The following is a 24,111-nucleotide window of genomic DNA, read 5'->3' as shown; positions in this document are numbered from 1 at the left end:
TCCCTTTTTTAAGACTCTGTTTGCATTCAGACTTCCCAAGTTTCACCAGCTTCAGTGAAGAAACATCTGTGCATTCAAAGGACAGCCAATGCTGAGATTCACTGAAAATATTTCAGAATACTAGATAAAATTGAAAAATATTCTAGTACAATTTACAAATATTTCTTTTTCCCCACCTCACTACTTGTTTAAGACCTGGCTGTCTTAAAGGTCTTATATTCTTAACACGGGATAAGGGTGAGACCCCAGGAAGTCCTTCAGAACTGGGCTACAACTAAAACTGGTTTCACTTCGCATATAAAGTTTCACTAAATTATCAAAAGAGCTACGCTTTTTACTTAGGCATCAAAATAGGTAGCCAAATCTACAGATGGACTCAAAAGTTCAAAGCTGGCCTTTTTCTAGGTAGCTGAATAGAACTGACCTCATTTGTAAAATCTCTTTCTGGTGAGGAGTGCAGATAGCATGAAAATCCAGCTTTTGCCTAATGTTTGTACTGCAATATTTTTTGCTTTACTTTTGAGTAAAGCAGGGAGCTGTCTAACTTCTCCCTCTTTACCATGCCACAAACTAGCTTTAAAGAGGCAAACAGAATTTAGGGGAGAAATAGGGCTACCCACATCTGGTGGGTCAGTCCCTTTTGGTTAAACGGCCATTTTATAGCCATTAATATCATTCACAGGTTAACCTAATGGCAGTACCCTATGCAGGAGTGGAATATTTTAGGCTGCTGGATTCAGGGACTGCTAGACCGGTTGACCATTCTAGCAGCTCATCCTCCTTTGAGAAACTATGATTTGCCCTTCCTTTAACAGCAGAATTTTAAGCCAAACCAAAACCACATTTCGCCTTCCTATGAGCCCTCAAGTGCATTTTATGTTATTTTAAATTATACAGCACTAGCTCAACCTTTGTGGCTGCCAAACTCTTGGGGTGGAATTCCAGGGGACTGAGATTTAATGTGTATGATCATATTCAGTCAGCAAATCAACGTGCTTCTGAGTATTGCCCAGGAGAATTCCTCCTGTTTCCTCTTTGCATTTTCTTTTTTCCATTTAACTCAATTTCTCTTACTGCTGCCATACTGGTGACACTGATTATCAGAACCACTGATTACTACTTATTGAGTATTAATTAAATATAAATAGTAAAGAAACAACGAAATTGCTACCATTGTGCAGCTGATATTAGCGTCCAACTACAGCACACAACTTTAGAAGGGTCTTTTTTTGAAAAGAATGGGTTTTGTCACATTCATGTAATATTAAATCAGCTCAAGTGGTGCTGATCTCCAGGAACACTTCAAAAGCAAGCAATGTCTTTTGAGAAAATAGTATAATTATTTATATCTGTATATTTATAGAATAATAAACTGAAGCTACTGTTATAGGGTGAAATAACACAGGAGAAGCTAATTTGTGTGACCCAAGCCTTTGGTGTTTGTAATAAGATGATTTATCTACATTGGCAGCATGTTATAAAATGATTAACTTCACCCAGGTATTGTTGGAGAATCAGGTTGTTTTACTCAGATACACAGTTTCCACTGTGTTTATTTGATTGCCCATGTTATTTGGCTTATTTCTAATCCCAAATTCTTGTTGTCTTAAGCAAATGAATTGAAGGCAGAGGAATTATTCATATGAGGACAGCGAGATGGATTTGGCACTAAAATATGTAAAATAATCAGGGAATAAATAACATTTACGTACCTCTTCATCTGTTTATGTGAGGGATAAAGTTATCAGAATCACCTGAGTGATTTAAAACTAATTCACATTCTCAAAATTCAATGGGATTTAGGCTTTACAGCCTTTACTGCAGCTCCATGAAAATATAAAAGATATTCTGTATTTTCTTTATCCATGAATATTTTTGTATCTCACTGTTCCTCCATCCAGTTGTTTCCCTCCATTTTTAAATCGGTGTTTGTGTAAGAGTAATACCGAGACTTTTGTCCAGACAAAAGTAGGCCAAACTAAACATTCATGGAGATCACTTGTCTCTCGTTTCTGCCGTCCAGTTACAAACATGTAGTAGAAATCCTTCCGATTTTCCCTTCCATGGAGATTTTCATCATGAAAAGTAGCTATCTGCAGACATATTTCAGCCTCTCAATCTGTAAACTCTTGGCTTTTATCTCCCTAGGGCTGAAGACCATTGTAGGGGCACTTATCCAGTCTGTTAAGAAACTTGCTGATGTGATGATCCTGACCGTTTTCTGCTTGAGTGTCTTTGCCCTCATAGGCCTCCAGCTCTTCATGGGCAACTTGCGACACAAGTGTGTCAGGGACTACACCAAGTTTAACTCCACCAATGGCACGTTGTACTTGGATGGTAGGATGTGGAACACCTCGGAGGAATTTCTTAGTGATCCAGGTAAGCTCTTCTTTACCCTGCTGTCTGTTTCTTGGGTTTTTTTTTTTTAATTATATTGACTAAAATCTATATGTGAATCAGCAAATGCAGCATTATCTGACTACTGGCTCTTCATGATGTTGATGTGGTTTCAAAAGATCTAGGTGACTTTTTCTGATCTCTGTGGTGCCTTCACAGTTCATGCTGAAAGTATTTCTGGTGCTCTCCTATGATACAGACTAAGGTCCTTGTGGCATCATTGATGATCTTCACAGTTTTAGGGTGTCTCACGACATTTTTCTTAAAGCTCCCTTTCCTGGAATTAGGCAATCACATGAAAATTTCAGGTCTGTGTGTGGGTCTGGTTTGCACTCTGTTTCTTTAAGACAATTTATAGCTCTTGCATTTTCTAGCAAAACTTCAAAATTTGAATTAAGGCTCTTAAAAAATCAAAAAGCAAAGCAGAGCAATTCAGTATTTATTAATCTGAAAAATCCCAAGAGCATTTTTTTAAGGAAATCTTATGCTATTAGGGCCCTAACTCATTATCTGGGTTGGGCCATCGCGCAGTATCTGGTGCTCTGATGTTTATTATCAAAAGGCTTGTTTTCTAGGCCAAAGCAATTTTTAATACTCTACAGTCTGCTATACTTTGAATTACAATGAAATAGGTTCACTGAACTCATTTATTAACATTTTAAAAAAATAAGATTTCATGTAAATAAACTTCAGAATGTAAACAAGTGGTCCAGCTGTTGCTGCTCCAAAACCGTCTGAGTCACCGGAGGACCCTCACCAATTGCAGTGGACATGGACTCACATCTAAAACAATCCAATGACGCTCTTAGGGAAGGAAGAAACCAGACTGATGTGCGTGGGTAGGAACTTATGACCAGTGACCTGTGTTTTTTTATTTATTTTGAGGAGAAGAATGAACCACATAGTCAACTCATAAACTGGAAATTTGATTGGGAGGAATTGTCACGGGGTACCTCTGCTCTGACTGTGTGGACCCTTCAGTCCAGTATCTCCAGCCATCTGCACTATAAAAACCCCGTGCCTGATTCCTGGAAATTGCCTGGCTTGACCCAGGACTCTGTTGAATGCCTGGCACAAGGTTGCCTCCAACTCCTGCTGGCTTCTCAGTGTTGTACACCTCTTCAGCCAGGCTACATGGACCAGGGATTGGGCCAAGGGCAGTCCCACCATTCCCCACTGGTGACTTCTGGCCTTTCTGCTCGATTCCTCTCCCTGCAGTCTGAGCAGCCCTGGAAGCAGTGGTGTTAGAAAGGTTTCATTCAAGGAATAGAAAACTCAACATCGGTGTCTTTAATGCATGATGTGGTTGATGCAGCACTAAGGAAGGGCAGCTCACGAAGCTGTGGCTGAATGAGGGCCATCTTTGGGACTAACCCTGACCATCAGGTTATGTGTCCCCTTAATGTTGCCCTCTTGTCAGCTGAAAGGGGAAAGACCTCTGTGCCAGAGCTAAAAAACCACGCTGGACCTATTCTGGCGGGTGATGAGCCTGCTGACATGTTTCCCCACCCATGCCCTCTGTGCTTCCAGCTTGGAGATGAGTGCTCCTGGAGCTAGAAAAGATATCTCTGCACCTGTGGTGGATTAAGGCACTTCGCAGCTCGTCCACCCACAGATAACTGACAGCTGTGTGAGGTGCTGCTCGCCCTCTCTCATAGAGGCACTGAGAGATAAAATAGTGATGGCTGGAAGATAAAGCCCTGCTGTAAAGGTGAAGGGATGAAATGGAGCTGTGAAGATAGTCTGACTCTCTGGAAATGGAAGTAGGGTAAATGTACCACTGGATAGTCTCTATAAAAATACAGTTAATGTCAGGGCCAGCTGCAACATTGCTTTAAATGGGAGGAATTGTACAGTTGCTCTGGCATACCATGAGCAGGTTTATTTGTGTAGCCCTGATATGGGGAGGGGGGGAGATGCTCCCATAAATATCCATTTAGTAAATCCAGCAATGGTTAATATGGTCATGAAAATATACTTCTTGTCACTAAAGGAGATTTATCTATTACAAAGATAATCAACTTGGTGAGATAAGGGATTAAAGTGAATTAAAGTTTGACCGTTGGTATTAATAGTAAGTAATAATAATATCAATGAATGTTTTCATAATATCTGAAAATAAAGACACGGTGCATTATGGCAAACAGCCATCAACTGTGGTGGATGGACAAAAATGATTTAAACAATTGAAGTGTTGAGTCAGTGCAGCAGGCCACTGAAGAACTAGAAGAAAAGTAGATTTATAGGAAAAAGGTACTGACCTCTGAATAAGAATAATGAAGTGTTCCTCGAAGTGCTGGAGAAGGTGGCTTAGCTATTAGGCCAGGGAGAACCGTATTAAGTAGGATTTTCATTTAATGTTGACTATTGCACTAAAGCAATTCAGAAATGGAAGGACTGGCTCATTTTGTAACTAGATGGGATAGTGCTTTATATTTCATTTTGCATAAGTATTATGGTGAAATGAAGTGACTGTTTAACAGAGTAGTACTGACCACAATTTAATAACAGTCCAAATTTCAAGTACTGCAGGGAATTAAGCAATACATACAGTTAGATTAAAGTGTAGGCAGACCAAATTAGATAAAAAGAGGAATATATTAAGAAACAGAGTAGTGCCAGTGTTTATTCTGAAGAAGAACTAGAGAAGAAAATTGACCAACGTGTTGAGATAGTAGAGTTCACTTGAAGGGAGCACAGATAATTACAAAAGCTCTTCAGAGACTTCAAAACCAATGTGGCTGAGTCACTTAGTTTGGAGCAGGGATACTAATCTAAAAACCAGAAGACAGAAACCTGAAGTACTGTCAGAGATTCATAATAATACTTTAAAAAAGAAAAAAAAAGGATGTAAAGAAATAAAGGAATGAAAAACACTCAAAAGCAAAATTGGAAAAATGACTTGTTAATTCTGTTTATCAGGACACCAAAACAGAGAATCAAAATGGAGCAATATGCCAGTTCTGCTCTTCTTCGAGAGCAAAAGTTTGCTTTGGATTCTTTGAGAGAGTTTTTAATGTTTTGAAGGGCAGCAGGGAACCTCTGAAATGGCATCAGCCTCCTCTTGTGCCTTTGAACCTTTTTTGCATGAATGGAAAACCAAAAACGAGTGGAACCCCTTAAAAGGCTAATACAGTGAAGAATTGCCTGATGCTGCAGAGGAAATAGCTGACTTAGTCATGATGTGCAAAGAAAGATAAGAACTCGGTTTTCAGTCTTTCTGAGCCCTTTTAGGTTTGAGATAACTGTGTGCCGCAGGCACTTGGGACAGGAGACGTTTTGGTTTTGTGGAAGGCCTGGGATAGCTTCAGCTCTGCTTTTTTATTCAAAACTGACTTGGCATATAGACTAAATTGTATCCTCTTTCCTTAGCTCCTTTCAGCCTCCAGGCAGGAAATTTTTTCTCATCTGTCTTCTCAATCCTCTTGTTTTGATTTTATAGATGGGGAAAAAAGTCAGTTTATAAACTTTGTTTGCATCATCATTGGCTTAACCACAATTACGTGGCGACACTTGATTTTTGGTTGATACTTGAGGAAATACCCACCATGCCCCAGGGTTCAGGAGCTCCTTCCCTTAGCTACACACTCAAGACCCACATGTACTTTCCTGCTCTACCACTGTGGTCACCTCACCTATCTTGGCTGATGGTGCAGGTGCTGCCCAGCCCCTCTGCTACCCCTGTTCCTGCCTCCACCACCAGTAAAGGCAGCATACTAGCACCAGTAGTGGTGGTGGCAGGAATTGTGGTGGCAGTAGAAAAATCTTTTTTTTCCTAAATCTGGAAAAAAAAACAACTTTGGTTCATTTATGTGCATGATGGTTCCATAAGCAGTCAGCCCCCACCACCTCCCCTTTCAGGCCTTTGGCTGTTACTTAATCTTTCTTGCATGAACTTGTCAATCCTACATTGCAAGGTTGCTAGCTTTGTTGAGCATTGTTGGGTTCTCTGCTCCTGTTGTGCATCTGCCATGAGACAATCATATAAACTAAATCCCATAAGGAGTAAGGATTTCCTACCTATCCACCCAACACTTTGCTTGTTCTTTCCATCATTTTTTGATGGCTCCTGCAGCTGGAGGAAATGCCAGATAACTTGGGAAGCAAGGGACAGAGCCCTTAAGCATGGGGATTCAGTGGGAAAATTCACATTGAGAGATCTCTTCCATTTAGCTTCACTAATCACTAAGTCCTAGTATACAAAAGTGACGTTGAATATTCCCAATCAGACTGTCAAGAAGGGGACTTTCTTGGCATTGTCATTAAAAGCTTAATTCTGTGAAAGAAACTTCCTCTAAGCTACTGCAGGTGCCTCTGGTTTCTCAGCTTAGCTACTGGGCACAGCGGTCATGGTAAGGTGAGATACCTGCTTAGTCCTTCCTCAACTCACAGCGTTGATGCAGATTGAAAAGCTGCCTTTTGGTGGGCACATCTGTCTCATGATGAACAGGAGGATTTTTCTATTCTTTCCACCAGTTTCAATGACTCTAGGTCTTCACAATTTACACACCAACCTCTAAGAAGGCGGCTTATCAGAAAAGTTATTCCAGTCTGGTTTTGCCTCCAATGAGTAATGCTTACCACTGCAAACCTAGGAAGGGGAACAGGAAGATCAAGGCAGAAGTAGCTCATCAGGTCTCCCAGTCTCCTCTGTAGGACTGTTCTTTGCCTGTATGAATGGAGAGCGAGGTGGGGGACAGCTGAGCATTAGATAGAATCAGGCTAAAAAATTCTTGATGTCAAGTGCTAATGGTAAAGTTAAAATGGAGGCACAGCTTGTTCATCTGGGAAAACGCTGGCTACTGGTAAGTAATTATGTTCCTGCCTGCGATTCTAGATGTGGTAAGGGACGGCAATCAATAAGCCCAAGGAGGATTATTTTTAGACATTAATAATAACAAACCTGGGAATCTGAAGTTGTGGATATAGCAGTGCTCATGTATAAAAATGAAATAAAGAAAAAAAAGTACAAAGTAGTGGTAGTTTACATCCACAGCATTATGAAAATTATGTGATCAATGTATCAATATCAAAGTTATTGAGCTGTCAGTTATCTTTAGGAGAGCTAATAGTTTAGAAATACCAGCTGATTGGAAACCTGCAAGCTTAATTCCAATACTTGTGAAGATTTCTAGGAAAGCAGCTGCAAATAGCATGCTTGAAAGCCTGTCTTAGGTTGTGGTGTTTAAATTAAAGATGTATTTGATGAAGTGAAGCTTCATGAATGTGTGAGTCAGAGTGCATTGAAAGGTATATGATGTCAGATATGTCACTGGCTTAGGGAGAGAAAAGGCGTACCAATGGACTGAGTGTAGTTGATTCACATGGCTGGTGATTATAGAATCTTTAATGTCATTTATATATTCCATTACTAAAATGGATTATTGACTAGTCAGTAAGTAGTAAGTAGAAATCTGAGTTTAAATAGTCTGCTCTTGTAGAGGAGGGCTCGATGTACGTGCTGAACGCATAAGAAAAAACACTTAAGAAAAAAACCTTAAAAATATAGTAAAATTATTATAAAATCACTTTTGAAATGGTAGGCTCAAACCCCAGTATTTTCTTTTTCCTTAAACTAAATATTCTACTTAAGACACTCTGAAAGGGTCTTGTTTTCAAAGTGTTTGATGTATGTTTTCTCTCAAAATCAGCATCTCGTAAGGTAAAATAAAAACCTGTAATTTCTTTCAGATAATCCTGTCCAGAATGTTGAAATATAAAAAAAAAAAAAAAAAAGTTAAAGATTTATTAACCTTTTACTGGGAGGAATGAACTGCCATTTTTATAGCTTAAAAGAGGACTTTTCAAGGATGTTGTTTTTTTTTCTTCCAGACTAGTTTTGGCATTCATTTCATGGCATGATTTTTCTCTTCTTCTGAAGTCAAAATGTGTAGTTACCAAAGGTTTGGAAAAAAAAGCTTTAATTATTAAAAAAAAAATTCCAGATAAAGATAAATGTAATATCTGTTTTGTCTATTTGGACCTGGAAGACTTATGGTTGCTTCAGGTTCTATATTTAGAAAGATGTGTAAATACATTGTTTAGGTCTTTATTTTAGGTACGTAGTCTTTGCAGCTCCCAATTACATCCAACAAAGCGACAGGAGTGATTTGGAGAAGGAAGTTTCTGAGGTGGCCTCTGGAGGAGCCTGTTTCATTTTATATCCCTTAATCGTACTGGGCAGCCTCAGGAGATGGTCCAACTAAACCAGCCACGTTAGATGCCTAAGGTTGAGGAACGTGAGCACTCTTCATAGATGACCTTTGGTTGCAGAGCAACTTGCTGAACATTGATGTGATACCCATCTGAATCAGGGTCGTCTTGGGTGCTGGAGAAGGGATCACAGGCTTGTGGGAAGCAACTGGTCTTGCAGGTGGTGTAAATGCAATTAGAGCCACTCTGACTGCTCGGAGCTGATAAATCGGGAGCGGTTCCAGACCAATGTGAAATAATTCTAGTCTTTTCACATCCTTCTCTTTGGTGTCCTAGGTGTAATGCACTGTTGAAATGAACGGGCATGGACGTTGAGGCATATATCTGTGAACATATAAAAATATGTATGTATGTATATAGATGCGTGTATATATTCTCTAAGCTCTGTGCCTGATTATTAGCTCTGCCTGACAAATTGCTTCATTTTTGCTTTCAGAACCACTGAAATGGAATGGTATGAACAGATATTCTGAAACTGTATGAGAACTGTCTAGAAAATAATGATGTCCAAGTCAGATAATAAATGTAGCAAGTTTGGGAAGAGCTGAAGTGTTTGAGGTGTTGTCTGAGGTGGTAATAGAAGACAGTGAGTGTTTGATGAGTAATTATGGAGGTGGGAGGAAAGAGGGAAGCAATAAATCAGGTTGAGACTGGAATAGGTGTTTTATTATGTATGATTGTATGTGAACCGATGATTAAGACAAAGAACCTCTCTGGGCTTTCAGACTGTGCTTGTCAGCGTGGAATCTATTCACGTTACTCTGCCGTTAACTGTAAATATTGTGGCTTTGTTCGGGTGCTGTGGATCTTTTGATAAATAGCTTCATAAATGCTCAAACGTTAATGCTCTGAGGTGTTATTAACATGGGTATTGTACCTGTGCACTTTAATGTTTTAAGCTAACTAGAAAAAGAAAGGCCCAGTGGAAGAAGTGCAAGGATCAGAAAAACATAGGAATTGGTACTGCTGTATCCAATACAGTCTCTTCCCGACCATTCAATAGGAATTTTTTTGGCCTTGTGGTGAGAGAGTAAGTTCTTATCTTGGAACAATTTGTAAAACAGGAGGATTTGTCCCCCATACATTTTGTTTTGCTCTCATCACTGCATTACTGCTCACAGAAAGGAGAGATCTACTAGAGGAAAGATCTGCCACGGAAGGCTCAGACTGAACATTTTCAGAGTTTTCCTGCACCTTCCAATTGTTCATAAACTACCAAACTAATATACCACTCGACTCGCACAGTAACGTTCAAAGAGGCGTTTGAAAGGACCCCGTCTGTGCCCTTTGGAGCCTGTCCATGGACTTCTGCTTGCTCCGGGTTCAGCAATAACGTGCCTTGAAAAGGCAAGAGGGAGCATTCACCTTTACCTCTGAACAATCAGCCCGGGTGCACCGTGAGCCCACCGCTGGAGAATGGCTTGCATCGCTGCTTCCCCGTATTGCACTGGTTTTAAGGAATAAGTAAAGAACTATTTTCTCCTTACACTTGTCATCAATGCTGAATTCACCCAAGTGAGGTGGAGATAAAATATGGGAATTGCCAGGCTCAGTCTGGCCTTGGTATACCTACAGCAGCACCCCTCTGTGGCACAAAGCAGCCCCACGTGTTCCAGAAGAAATTAATACAGCCTGAAGTATAGATATTTTTCTAAATTTTTATTAACATTAACTACTATAACTCTGGATATCCTTATCTACATAAGCAACAAATCTCTCTTTGAATGTTTTGGCCACAGGGGCTGCCTGCAGCCGTAACTTCAGCAGTTGAAATGGCAAGTGTAGTGAAAAATATTTCCTTTATCTTTATTTTTGAATTTTTTTTTCTTTATTTGCTTCCCCCCTCCCCCTCCATTTTCTTAGGGCAAAAACGTCGTTATCACGTTCTGTGTCTGGGAGCACACAAAGCTCCCTGTTTCAATTTTCCAGAATGCATGCTATTTTTGACACTGATAGTCACCTCTTTTCTAAGATAAAAGATCTCCATTTTTTCAATTGCTCTTCTTATTAAACTTTTCCCAGACATTCTCATTACCTGCTTCTCAATACCCGTCAGTCTGGCAGTTACCCTATTGAAAGCAATGCTGTGGTCTGTCTTCTGGATGAGACAAGCCACTGGTTTATAGGTTGTTTCCTGTATAGTACTCCATCCTCTTCCTCCTGCATCTCAATATTACACTTTTCTTTGATCACAGCTTCATATTACGCAAAAGTGTTGGCTAAGGGTCCCTAAAAAAATCCGTATCTCTTACCTGAACTGATGCAGGGAATTTAAAACTTGATAAGGTTATGGATGGGTGAGATTTTCTCCTTCTCTGCTTTACTTCACATTCTGACAACATAATATCTCACTTTGCGTTTCTCCACTCTTTTTTTTTTTTGTGGGATAAGCCTCTCTAGTGTTCTTCATTCAGTCCTTGTCTTGGACTTGATTTACCTGGAAAATATGGTGTGTGGTAGATTGTCACCTCTCTGCTCACCCTCTCTTTCCCTTGTACTTATAAATGTAATAGAGTGGTGCAGATACAGCCCTCTGGTAGCCTGCAGAGAAACTGCACATTGACTTTCCATCTTAACCTTTGTCAGTTTTTGTCTCTTAGTCAGTTTTTGATCCAATTCATTTGTTTTCTTTATCACAGTACAAGCAGGAGTATTTTCTTCTATTTTTCTGGCATCTGTCTGTAATCACAAATGCATTTGACCCTTGTAGCAGCTTTTGATTTTAATTCTTTTGTGTGGAACATATAAAAAAAACTCCACAAAACACAAAACCTCCACAAAACTTCCAGAGAGCACACTTCAGTATTTTGCTGCCTATTCATGTGAACCGTATGTCTAAACAAGTGGTACTAAATATGCTTTTAGCTACGTGCTCTGCAGCCTACAGCCCTAAGAGCGTGGGTCTGCGTGACTGGTCGGACACAGACACGGAAGGAGGTTATCTGAAGATGTTTAAAAGCCAGCATGTGTATTTATTGCTAGTTATTGTCTCGTGTCTCGTCTTCCTCGGGATGCTCATGAACTTGGCATGGTCCCCAAGCCATGACAGCCTTGGCGGAGCATTTAAATTCTCCGCTCCCCTCTGGTCTGCACTCCAAACGCTCCTGATGTGCTTTTCTTTCCCTTGGACTGTCCAGGCAGCACGAACCAGGTACTGTGGATCTTTGAGGCTTTCAGAGCTTTTTCCTAGTGCACAGGAGCCATCTAGTAGAGGGCTTGATTGATATTTTTAGTGGCTTTTTCTCAAAGAGGGAAAAAGCTGTACTATCCAAATTGGACATGTTCTTTTCTGTGCTATGGTGACTGCTGAGCCCTGGCTGGGAATTTGTTTCTTTGGCTTGTCTCGAGCATGGGGGGAAGCACTGATAGGAGCCTACCAGAGACACTTGAGCTTAAGGAGACCACTTTCCTCTCAGCACCTTGTTGTATTGTTTTCTACGACCCCCTCCCAGCCCCTCCATATCTCCTGCAGGATAGCTCATGCCCAGAATTCAGGGCTGTAGTTACCCTAAAGTCATGTATTAGCCAATGTTGTATATAAGATCTTCAAAAATGTTGGCTGCTTGGACTCTGCCCCTCTACCCACCCCACCATCCTCACAATTAACTCCTTGTTCCTTTTTTAACTGAAGTTTTGAATATGTCCTCCCAGATGGTGAAGGGGTAAGGTGGCAGGAGAGAGCTGGGCCAGAAGCGAGTGCCCAGGGGAAGAGGGAGAGAAGGATGGGAAGCGAGAAGGGAGAGGAGAGCACCCGAGAGCCTGCGAAACCCAGCAGAAAGGCTGGCAGCAGCAAATGCTAGGGGACAGCAGAGGAGAGCCAGATCCCCTGTCATGGGGTGAGCAACAGGAGAGTAACTGATTATTATAATTATTTGCAACCCCTTTTATCAGGGAAGAACTAACTGGCAGTGCCATTTATTCCCAAGTATTCTTCCCTAATAATACCCTTAATACATCCTGTTCCATCGCTTTTGTCAGGCATGTTTTTCATCTTCAAACTCAATTTCATTTATTAGAGACTTCACCGTGTGTGACACAGTGTGCACACAGCAAGTGCAGCGAGGATTCATTTTAATTATTATGTATTACCAGGAGGTACAGTATGTTTGTGCCGGTGGGCGAAAGGGAGAGGAGGGGGTGTTATCTATTTTGTTTCTGTGTCACGTATCACAACTGTAAGGTGATGGGGCTTTCTGAATTGCATTTTACATTTGGAATCGGGGTGTTTGGTGGCTGTCGGTGCTCTGTGCCAGCCGAAGCACAGGGAGAAAGCTTCCAACCAGCCAGCACCCGTGTGGCTGCAATAAATAGTCTGAGATAACAGACACCTCTCTGAAGTTTTTGTTAGAAAGTCAGCCAGAGGACTCTGCTCTGGGCAGTGACTAATGATATTTGACTGCTGCTCTTTATGCAAGTGTGATAATATATAGTTTTTTTTCCAAATTGGAATGAATTTGTTGCAAGACAAGTCAAAATATAATTTCAGTTGGGTCTTCGAAGGAGGAACAGAAGCTGGACTCAGAAACCGTGTTTTCTAAGCTGACTCTAACCTTTTCCATTTTTCTGAACTGGAAACTTTTCCTTTCCTTTGCACAGAAATGAGGAGGACTTCTACCCTGCAGCTTTACATACCCCACTGGCTTTCTGCTCAGTGGTGTGATGTAAGTGTGGAAAGTATAAGCTGGAGCATAATTTTAATTAGAATAAATTACTTTTTTGAGGAAGTTTGCCTTTTTTTTTTTTCCTTAACTTGACAGGTGGAGCCATTGCAAATGTTTGCTCTGTTAGAATTGCCTGGTGTGGAAGGGAGCAATGAAGAAACCTGAAAGGTATTGATAAATTGGAAAAAGTGTAGAAAGAAACAGCAGAAATGATGAGAAGCTTGAGGAGTTGACTTTGGAAGGAAGACATTGCAAGAACAGCCTAGAGGAATTTGTGTATTTTCTCACTACTTGCATACAGCAACTTTAAAACTAGGGTTAATGCTGCGTGCTCTGAGCAGTGTAGGAGGCAGAGCATGGACTTGCAGGAGCCACAGCAACTCATGGTGTTATAGGAGGAAAAAATGGGTGATATATTTTCATCTCCCTGATGCTGTTGCAAACTTAAGCTTTAAGGGATCACTGACCGTTAGGGCTGCTACCAAGCTTCTTGGTGTCCCTGGAAAGCCAGGAGCTCTGAGGATGTTGGAGAGATTGAATTACTCTGCGTTGATGTAAATGTAACTGAGAGCTGGATTAATGAACATTATTTCCTGGGCTGTGTTTAGTATAAGGTCTGTTTGCTGGTGATGGGGAAGAGCAGTCATTACTCCACGCCACAGTCATGATGTTTTGCTGTCTGGGCTCCGTGTCACATGCTAAGCCCAGAGAGTTGTGGTGAATGGAGTTAAATCCAGTTGGCGGCCGGTCACGAGCGGTGTTCCCCAGGGCTCAGTGCTGGGGCCGGTGCTGTTCAATATCTTTATCAACGATCTGGATGAGGGGATCGAGTGCTCCCTCAGTAAGTTTGCAGAGGACACCAAGTTGGGCGGGAGTGTTGATCTGCTGGAGGGTAGGAAGGCTCTGCAGAGGGACCTGGACAGGCTGGATCGATGGGCTGAGGCCAACTGTATGAGGTTCAACAAGGCCAAGTGCCGGGTCCTGCACTTGGGTCACAACAACCCCAGGCAACGCTACAGGCTTGGGGAAGAGTGGCTGGAAAGCTGCCCGGAGGAAAAGGACCTGGGGGTGCTGACTGACAGCCAGCTGAACATGAGCCAGCAGTGTGCCCAGGTGGCCAAGAAGGCCAACGGCATCCTGACCCGTATCAGAACTAGTGTGGCCAGCAGGAGCAGGGAGGTGATCGTGCCCCTGTACTCGGCACTGGTGAGGCCGCACCTCGAATCCTGTGTTCAGTTCTGGGCCCCTCACTACAAGAAGGACATGGAGGTGCTGGAGCGTGTCCAGAGGAGGGCAACGAAGCTGGTGAAGGGCCTGGAGCACAAGTCTGATGAGGAGCGGCTGAGGGAACTGGGGTTGTTTAGCCTGGAGAAGAGGAGGCTGAGGGAAGACCTCATCGCGCTCTACCTGAAAGGAGGTTGTAGCGAGGTGGGTGTTGGTCTCTTCTCCCAGGTAACAAGCGATAGGATGAGAGGAAATGGCCTCAAGTTGCACCAGGGGAGGTTTAGACTGGACATGAGGAAAAATTTCCTTACTGAAAGAGTGGTCAGGCCTTGGAACAGGCTGCCCAGGGAAGTGGTGGAGTCCCCATCCCTGGAAGTATTTAAAAGACGTGTAGATGAGGCACTTAGGGACATGGTGTAGTGGGCATGGTGGTGTTGGGTTGACGGTTGGACTCGATGATCTTAGAGGTCTTTTCCAACCTTAATGATTCTATGATTCTGTAAAGACAACCATCAGTAGTCCCTACCAAATAATAACTTAATGTATAACAACTGTGCTGAGTAATATTTGTTATCAACCCTTTCCTCAAAACAATTAAGGAGTTCATTAGAGGAGTGTTTACTCTTAGATGCTACAGGTATGTTAATGTCAATGCCAAGGAAGATGTGATTCATAGTAGATGGAGGTAAACTTCTACTATTTTCCATCTAACTGGCACAAGTACTGGTTGCAGGGAGGTTATGGTAGTGAGCTTCGTCATACCCTGTTCGCAGCAAGGCGTGTGGGTTTGGGCCAAATCTTTACTGTTACTGGTGCTTGAGCCGCTTTGGCTGAAGGAGTTGCCATCATCTCGCTGTCCTTTGCAGGTAGACAAAACTCTATAAGAAGGTAATAAGCTGCTTGTGAGCACTCACTTTACAGGATTATTTTACTGAACTCGGCACCTCTAAAACACAAGTCCTGGGAAGACAACACCAACATATGGATTCATCATACACCTATTTAGTGGCAACAGAATCAACCTAACACAAGTGATACTATGTCAGGAGCATTAGAGGTACAGGGTCTTAGTATGTATTTATAAAGCTCAGGCACAAACATGCATATGTTTTGGAGAAGGTAACATCTGGTTATTAGAAAACATATTTCTGTTGAATTTTTGACTGCTGAGTACTGACAGGAAATGTTTTGTATTATTGAAAAATAGATGAGTTTATTTGGCAACAATGGAGTAAATAATGTGTGACCGACCAGAAACTGATGTGAAGCCAGTGTTATTCTGACAATTCTTTTTAAATTCTTTTAATATGGTCAAGTAGTTATCTTACGAAAATTTCCTAAGAGGCATTGTATACACCATAACAGTGACATCAACATTTTAGTAAAGATGGTAGAAAAAGAAATAGAGAATTCCCTTTGGAAAGAATGGCATGTTACATAAAGATTATGTACACACATGCACATGTAAAAATGTCATTGTTTTGGCTTGATTTTACTTTAAAGATTGGAAAAAAAAACCTAACATGGAGGTTTTGGGTTTTGTTTTCCTTTTTCGTTTTCCTATTTTGTTTCCCACTGACATGCAGAAATTTTTCAGTGAAAAAAATGAAAAAAACAAAACAAAACCTAATTGGAATCTGCCAAGACAATGAAAAAGTCATTGTGTTTTTGGGTGGTGTTGATCAGTTTGAGCAGTCTATGTTTCATAGAGAAAATCCTACTGTAAATGAAAAAGGAGTTTTATGTTCTTTGTCCATGTTAGAGTTAACTGATGGAAAGCTGAGGCCACGGGTTAATACGATACCAAGGTGGTTTGTTCTTAAAATCAAGAGTGATGACTGCTTGCTTCTTAAAGAACTCTGATTGCCTGGCATGCTTGGTCGAAATCCAAACCAACTTGCTTTGAATGACAAATTGATTGTTGTGCTCATTGTTGATAATACAGCGATTTGTCTCCTTGGGTATAATACTCTAATCCCCCCTTCATTTATCAGTAGGAAATCAGCAATTCAGCTCTTCCTCAGGCTGGAGTTTGGCACGGTAGCTGTGACACTCTCTTGTGCAGTTGCAGACTCCGTGGTGAAGATACCCCCTCCCAGCGCTGGTTCCTCAGCATGCATTCCATAGCACTCTTTGGCTTCTTTTAGAAATGTGAATGTTTAAGTCAACAGCAGACAACAGAATTTTGTCTCTTCTTGGGATTTTAAATTTCTTGTTTGCACACAGAGTCTCCTTTTCCTCCTTACTTCTGTGCTCTGACTCTGTTCTCATCTTCTGATTTGGCTGACCAGGAGGTGTTGGTTTGGTCTTCAACCAGCACTGTGCTCCAGAGCTTCAGTCATCCCTCAAAGAAAGTGGTCAACACACAGTGACAGATCTATGGTCCTTGTGGTCGTAGTATTTGAAGTATGAAAAGTTGCAATTCCCAGGGAGTAGTGCATGTTTGTGAAGTTCAGGGTACCCCACGTGGTGACCATTTCATAACAAGGTGCAGAACCTCTGCAGTTGTTTGTCTATCTCTTATCTCATGGTTGTGCCATACCTCCTCCATGCCCCAAATAAGATACCATCTGTCCTGAGAAAAGCAGAAGTGTTTCACCAGCAGAAGTGGAGGGTGAAAGGAGGTGGAAGACATGACATCCTTCCCCCATTTGTGGTGGTTGATCACAGATCTTTAAGCATCCTGAGTGTTGCTGTCAGTCAAGATGCTTCCGTAGAAAGCCCACATGTAAGACAAAGTGGAAAAGCATACAGTCTGAGCAGGATATATGCTCTGATAACTTGTGAACACCATCACATGCCCTTGTAACCACAGGCTCATGGGCAGTAATTCCCTCTTGGCATGCAGCAGGGCAGGGCTTTTCCACTGCTCGCAGCTTACTGAGAAAGCCACAGCACATCTGTTCGGTGGCTTGTGCCATTGAACATTCTTTGCATAGCCTGCCTGGATAAGCTGTCACTCTTGATTTTTAAAACATTTCACAACAGCGAGTTAGCCTAGAATGGACAACCTCTTCTGAGCATCATCTGCAGAGGCCCCTCTGCTCACAAACACATGCTGTGCAAGGCTGCCACCGTCACGTCTTCTGCCAACAGGGAATCCCGTCCTCTCTGCTGCAGCAAAGTACGCTGGTGTATCTACCCTCCATCAGTCAGCCGCTGGCCTCTGTTTTGCATTTATTATATTTCTAGATCAATGCTTTTATCCGTTCGTCCATGCTGCCATTCAGGTTTTAGAGATGCTCCTTAGAACATCTCTTTTCTTCAGACTCTCTCTGGAAAACTGATTTTGCTTATCCTTTTGAGAACAAGTTGGCCTCCTGTTCCGTTTCTCTGAATGTTAGACTTTGTTGGCTGGGGATGGAAGAGGGAGTGTGTACACAAAGGCTCTCATTAGCCTGGGGATGCAAATTTCCTTAAGCCTCATTGATAATCAACCAGGGAATGATCCAGAGCACTTAAATTTAGCTTGCTCCTCTGAGTCTCCCTCGAGAAGTGTCTGTCTCTCTCCGTTGCCATTACAGATGACTGCGTTGATAAATATTTGTCTTTAGGAATACTTCCTTGTTTGCTTGATCTTTAACAGGGTGCATTTTTCTGTTTCTTTTGCTTTATACTCTACGTTTTCTATGCTGAGCAGAATCCACCAGATTGGGGGAGTGGGCTGCTTTGTTAGTATTATTATATTTTGACTTACAGCTGATTGCATTTTTAACCTATGAGTCAGGAATTTCTGTCACAAACTTCAATTAATATGTATGTCATCAGTGTAGAGTCTGAAAGTTATGGGCAAGCTTATGGTTTGGTTTCACTATATAGTGCTATACTGAATTCAGGAACCATGTTCTCGGTGAGAACAGCCCGGGAAATGGCTAGATGATGCTTCCTACAAACGTTGCCCACAGCCCTGCTGCCACCTTATTAAACCGGTCAGATTTGGAATACAAACAGCAAGTGCTTAAAGAGCTTTGAAAAAATACATTTGTTTTTACAATTTATAGAAGTTAAAATTAGCAAAACAAAGCAAAAGCATGCCATTCATCTCTCAATTACTGTCCCAATTAAATATGCTGGTTGGTGGATGATATTTGTGAATGTTATCATTCCCAGAATGTACTTGTTAAAAAGCCATTTCTCTATTTCTATTGCAGTGAACTATTTCATTAAAAATGGTACAGAAGATGTGTTACTGTGTGGCAATAGCACTGATGCTGGGTAAGTGCTTTAAAAATATCTTCACTTCTGGTTTGTTTTTGTTGCATGTTTGGTTTTTTTTTTTGCTACATTTTCCTTCAGTTCTGTCCACTTCTCACCAGCATGAAGCAGATATTTCAACTTCCTTGTGTCAGTCGTTAATAGGAGAGAGGATAATGACAATATTGTGCATAGTAATACAATTTTCTGAACTGCAGGGAAGAGAAGTTTGTGTGTGTCACTTATTCAGGTCTAAAATCTTCAGGGGCCTTATTACAGCTCTTTTTCAATACGTTTAAATTTCTCAGTAAAAAAAATAGTGAAAACTAAGTAACGCTTTGGCTGAGTGGAGGGTGTTTTAAAGGAAATGAAAGAGGAATGGAAACAGAAAAGCTGGAGGGATTTAGACTGATGATGAATTCTTGGCTTTTGGCAAAGGAAAATAAACAAATCAACAAATGCTAGTCCCCAAAATAACATGCTTTGGAGGTGGGAAAGTACTCAGTTTTGAGTTGTGATCTACATTTGTACATGATATGTTTATAGACTACACGTGTTTCATTTTCTTATAGTATAGACAGTGAAGAGATCCAGAATAATTCCTGTGGTAGACTAACTTATTCTGCATAAAGGACTTTATTCATATCCCTACCATCTGTAGGTGCTAACGGTTCCTCCTGCATCCAGTTCTCAGGGTCTAAGCACATTGTCTGAGGGTGTGATTTCATTTGACAGCTTCTCATGACCTTGATGGAAATGGAGGAGTTCAGATGGGATGGAGAGAGATGGGATCTTGTGTGGGCAGAGGAGATTATAAGCTGTGCAAAGATTGTAGGCTGTTAGGAGTTGTAGGAAAAGGAAGAAAAGACCTTAGAGCGGTGGGATGGATGAGCTTTTGATCTAAATAGGTGAGAGTATTTGAACCAGGGAGGTGGATGACCTAGGTCAAGTGAGGGAAGGAGGTGAGATGATCTACTTTTGGAGGGATGTTTTGAGCTGGTAGAATTAAATGTGGAAGACTGAAAAAAATTAGGGTTTAAATGGGGAAGAACTTAATGTGAAAAGAGGCATGTGTGCACAGGGAGAGAACAGGAAGATGAAGGGAAGAGAAAATCTAAACTTGCTTATGGACAGGAGGATGAGAAAAGCCTTGGGGTCCTGGAGAGAGATGCTTTACTTTCTGCTGCCACTGTCTATATCTGTATTTCCATAAAACAAAGGGAAAGCTGAAGTGTCAGCCCTCCCTCTGCATGTCTTGTGTGTCTGATCTGTATTGCCAGTCTCATTTCGACTGTAAGCTCCTTGGGCAGAGGGCCATGCTTTCCTCTTTGTTTGTTCCACGGAAGGTACAATGTCAGCATTCATTAATTAAGTGCTTTGTTGATTGTAATACATTGCATTTATCCAGGCTCAGGCAGGACTCCAAGACTACTGGGATGTTTCCCGGGGATCCCAGGATTTGGCAATCTACCTATGCTGGTGGACTTCCGCCTTTGCTAGCCAATAGACAACAATATTGAGCAAAAAATGTTCAGCACAGCAAGAATATTTTGCACATCATGAAATATTATTTGTTGTTCTCCCTGATGACCTGAACCATGGTAGTGGCAGGCTGCTAAGGTCATAAGTAATGTCAAAAGGGTTGATTACATTATAGGTAGTTTGTGAGGCATAGTTTAGGGACCATTGTTTTGGAATTGTCCAAATGGTGGGAAGTTAAATACCAATCCAATATCCGTGGAGTATCTATATATTAGTAGCTTGTATGGATTTAAGGGTTGGATTCTAGCAAGGCATATTAACAAATCCACCCTTATTTCCTTCCCTAGAAAGTCAATAAATTGCAATGTGTCAGCAAAAAGCCATGATTGGAAAAAGCCTTCAGTGGAGGCACTATGTCCACGAGAGAGTGACAGCCTGAAACAGCCAGGGGAGAACTTCCAGCTCTCGTGTACAAGAAGGGGAAAAGGCCACCTCCACACCTAGAGTCCTTGTGCTTGTTTTGATAAATACCTCAAAGCTATCAGTGTTTATGCCATGAGTGTTCGTGCCTTTGTGCATCAGTTCTTTCTTCTTCAGCCTCTTCCTGTTTTAATTAAATATTTAATACCACTGGGTAAGGTTTGGTTTTAAATGCATTAAAAATGGGGAATAAATATTCCTACTTACACTGTTTTTTAGCTCAGGACTAGCAAGTATTGTCTCATCTCCTATACTTTGCACAGAGTTCCTTCCAGTCATCCCATTGTTTAAAGACATGAAGATAATTAGGAAGATGATCCTTAGGCCTCAGGGGACTTGTAAAATCGTATATTCCCACCTGTTAGGATAAAGAAACCATAATTTACGGGCTGACATATCTAACAGAGTGGGATTTGTTTTCTCCTATCCTTCAATGGTCAAAGCCAAGAGCAAGTGCGTTCAATAGTAAAACACAAAACCTGAATGCGTGGGACCTTTCAGGGTGGGTTGCACCACAGGATCAGGGGAGGTGAGTTAAGAGTGAGTGAATGCATCAGATTGTGGTTCCCCCATCTATTAGTAATGAAATTAATGACAAGTGAGGATGCTTAAGTCGGGAACCCACCAAGGCATCAGGACGGGGGGTAGGGAAAGACAGTTGGCAAGGCGGTGTCTGAATGTTCACAGCATTTTTGGACCGTGCTTCTGCTCCCAATTTGGAGCTTGAATTTATTAGCCTCTGGGGTACACTGAGGACCCAAAGGAAATGCAGGGAAGGGTGGTGTCACATGTGCGCTCCTGGAGGCATTTGTTGTTAGAGTGAGGGATATCTGTGTTGTGGCCAGGATATTAAATCTCGAGGTAATTGACAAAGCCATTTTAGTGCATTTTTAAAAGCATGTTAATGACACTCTGAGGTTTGGCTGGTTGCTGTTATTATAGAAGAGTTAAAAAAAAAAAAATCTAAATAAATCTACTATGGCAATTGTTAGGTGATGAGACTCAGATGGTCTGATGTAAGAGCGTGTAGTGATGGAGACTGCAACCTGAGCTGGAGCAGCAGGCCAAAATCAGCAGGGAAATGATCATCAGTGGATGCTATATCTCAGACAACCTAATTATCTCCAAGGTGGGGGCTTTATTACATTACTAGGAGGGACTGTTTTCTGAACAAGCACCCAAACTGCCAATAAAACAGGAGGTAATGGATCTAGCTAATATTGATTCTAGTTCAGAAGAGATTTGAATAGATGTATGTCACTCAGCAGCAGCAAACATATCTCTAGTACTTTAACTGGCAGCTGGAAGAAAAAAAAAATATTTATGTTTTTAGGTATGCTCAAGCAACCTCAAGGAGCTACTTTAAAAATCCCGTTGCAGAGACATGGTGGGAATACTGGGGAGATGGCACGTTTCTTGGTTGCACAAGGACTAACCTGTCTGTGGGGTTTCCTATGTGATGCCTCAAAAACTTTCTTCACAATGCCTGAAATTTCATTTTGCTATTTAATCAAATAGAACTTTTGTGTTGTTTTTCTTTTTGTTTATCTAACTGCATTTTTCCCCTTGATGTACTGCAAGAATTTGCTTTGTATTTACAAGGAACAAAGAGTCCGATGGAAACAAGAAGTAATGTTTGCCGTAGAAAGAAAATCAAATGATTGTGATCAAAGATGTTCTTTGGCTCAAAGTGAACCCTAGTGACGTGTGCTCAGTGTTTCACAACAGACACATCCAGAGCACTACATTAACGGAAAAATCCTCTGCTCTGAGATGTGTGTCACAGATTGGTCAGACACTGGAAGCAGTGCTAACAGCAAGGCTCTTTTAACAAAAAAAAAGTACCGTATTTGCAGAATTATTCCTATTTCTAGATGTGTTTCAGGGTTAGATTTGGTTGTTCTTTTGGATGTGGCTGCACTGGGATTATCCAAGTTGGTTCTCTTTGCAATTTCAGCTGCTTTTATTTGATTTGCTTAAAATAAATGGAGAAAGCTCCGATAGAATGATTTTCGAAGGGATTACAAATCCTATAAATTTGCTTTTCAATTTAATTCCCAGAGTAGTAGCTTATCCAATTTTGAACACCTTGTTTTAACTCTGAGGAAGGTCCAGTAAAGATCCGGTACACTGGTCAAATTGTACCAGATTAGCTAGGAGCTAACCAGAAAGTTAGCTCTAGCTAACTCTAGCCTTTGTGAAAGTTGCTCTAGCCTTTGTGAAATCCAGTCTTAGCATCAAGTGGACTATGCTTTGCAAGGGCTGTAGAAGAGCAGGTGACAGCAAGTAGCACCATACACTGCTATAATCGGGCATCACGGGCCTTTTGAAGGCACCTACCCTACTGTGTGAAAGTGTCCCTAGAGGGCAAAATTACCACATCTCCGCAGATGAGTATTTACGATGACAGTGCCAAAGGGAAGGCCTCTAGTTGGACGCAATGCTTTAGAGACCCACATCAAGGACAAACCCAGGACCTCTGTACCTGGCCGCAGGCAATGGGACATGGCCAACACCGGGCAAGAAGCAAGGGAGCCTCCAAGGGCCTCCCAGGCCGCACCAGCCTGCTTCATGCCGCCCATGCAATGACAGCTTGCTCCTCCTCCATGACTATTAACTGTTCGTTTTGATGAAGTGACCAATACTGCCGAGTCCCATGCTTCCCCAAAGAGTAAAGACTTACGGGGGCTGCAGCAGTTTGGAATTATCTGTCCACGAAAAAGGAAGATACATTTCAGCTCTAAAGCATTTCCACTTTTATCCTGTTGTAATTTCACAGGGACGTTTTTCTGCTGTGCGTAGACTGCTGTTTTTTCTTCCTCTTCTGCTTGAAGGTTTGGAAGAGCAATAGAAACAGCAAGGAAATTTGTCCATTAGGAGAAAGAGAAACAGACAAGATGCTATCAATGTACAACGTAAACAAGCAGAAAAAAAGAGAAACTTATCTTTGTTCTTTTCACTTTTTCACTTGCAACTACAACAGGGAGCTGGCTTTTCAGAAAAGTCTGCTTGTTTTAAGTCAATTGTTTCCCTTTCGGATCTCAAGGTCAGACTGCTTAATTTTTTTTTTCCCTTTCACATGATTTAGCCTGTATATTCAGTTCCTGGGCAGGAATAGTCTACGAGATCATGCTGACAATGAAAGCACATTTGCATCGTGTCTGTACTGATACTACCAAAAAGATTAGTGAACAGGAAAGAAAAGCAACCAGTAAAGCTACTTCAGGATGCAACAAGAATGCACCTTTGGCAACTGCATCCTAGTAACTGTTGCTATAGAAACTTTAGCTACCTTTATCCTCACTATGACCTTGATTTTTCTTAACAGGGTATATTAAAATAATGTACAGCGTCAGGCAAGATTCTATATGGTTTGGTAAATTCTGCTGTCACTGAGCTTATTGCATATAAGGGGTGAAGGAAGGACCGTGTGGTATAGCGCTCCTCAAAGTTTTTGAGT

General features: G+C 41.4%; 1 protein-coding gene across 3 annotated transcripts in view; it reads left to right on the top strand.

Annotated features, from left to right (window-relative positions):
- Nucleotides 1–24,111, top strand: part of SCN5A (sodium voltage-gated channel alpha subunit 5) — a 173,758-nt gene that overhangs the window by 21,614 nt on the left and 128,033 nt on the right. For all 3 annotated transcript variants that reach the window (XM_075144250.1, XM_075144249.1, XM_075144251.1), the window contains exons 6-7: nt 2,149–2,379; nt 18,647–18,710. In XM_075144250.1, the coding sequence (XP_075000351.1) occupies nt 2,149–2,379; nt 18,647–18,710 (295 nt within the window). The remainder of the gene's footprint in view (nt 1–2,148; nt 2,380–18,646; nt 18,711–24,111) is intronic.

This window comes from Calonectris borealis, chromosome 2, assembly GCF_964195595.1.
Source record: "Calonectris borealis chromosome 2, bCalBor7.hap1.2, whole genome shotgun sequence".
NCBI classification, from domain to species: domain Eukaryota; kingdom Metazoa; phylum Chordata; class Aves; order Procellariiformes; family Procellariidae; genus Calonectris; species Calonectris borealis.
The sequence above is the reverse complement of the archived record's forward strand: the minus strand, read 5'-3'. Positions and strand labels throughout refer to the sequence as shown.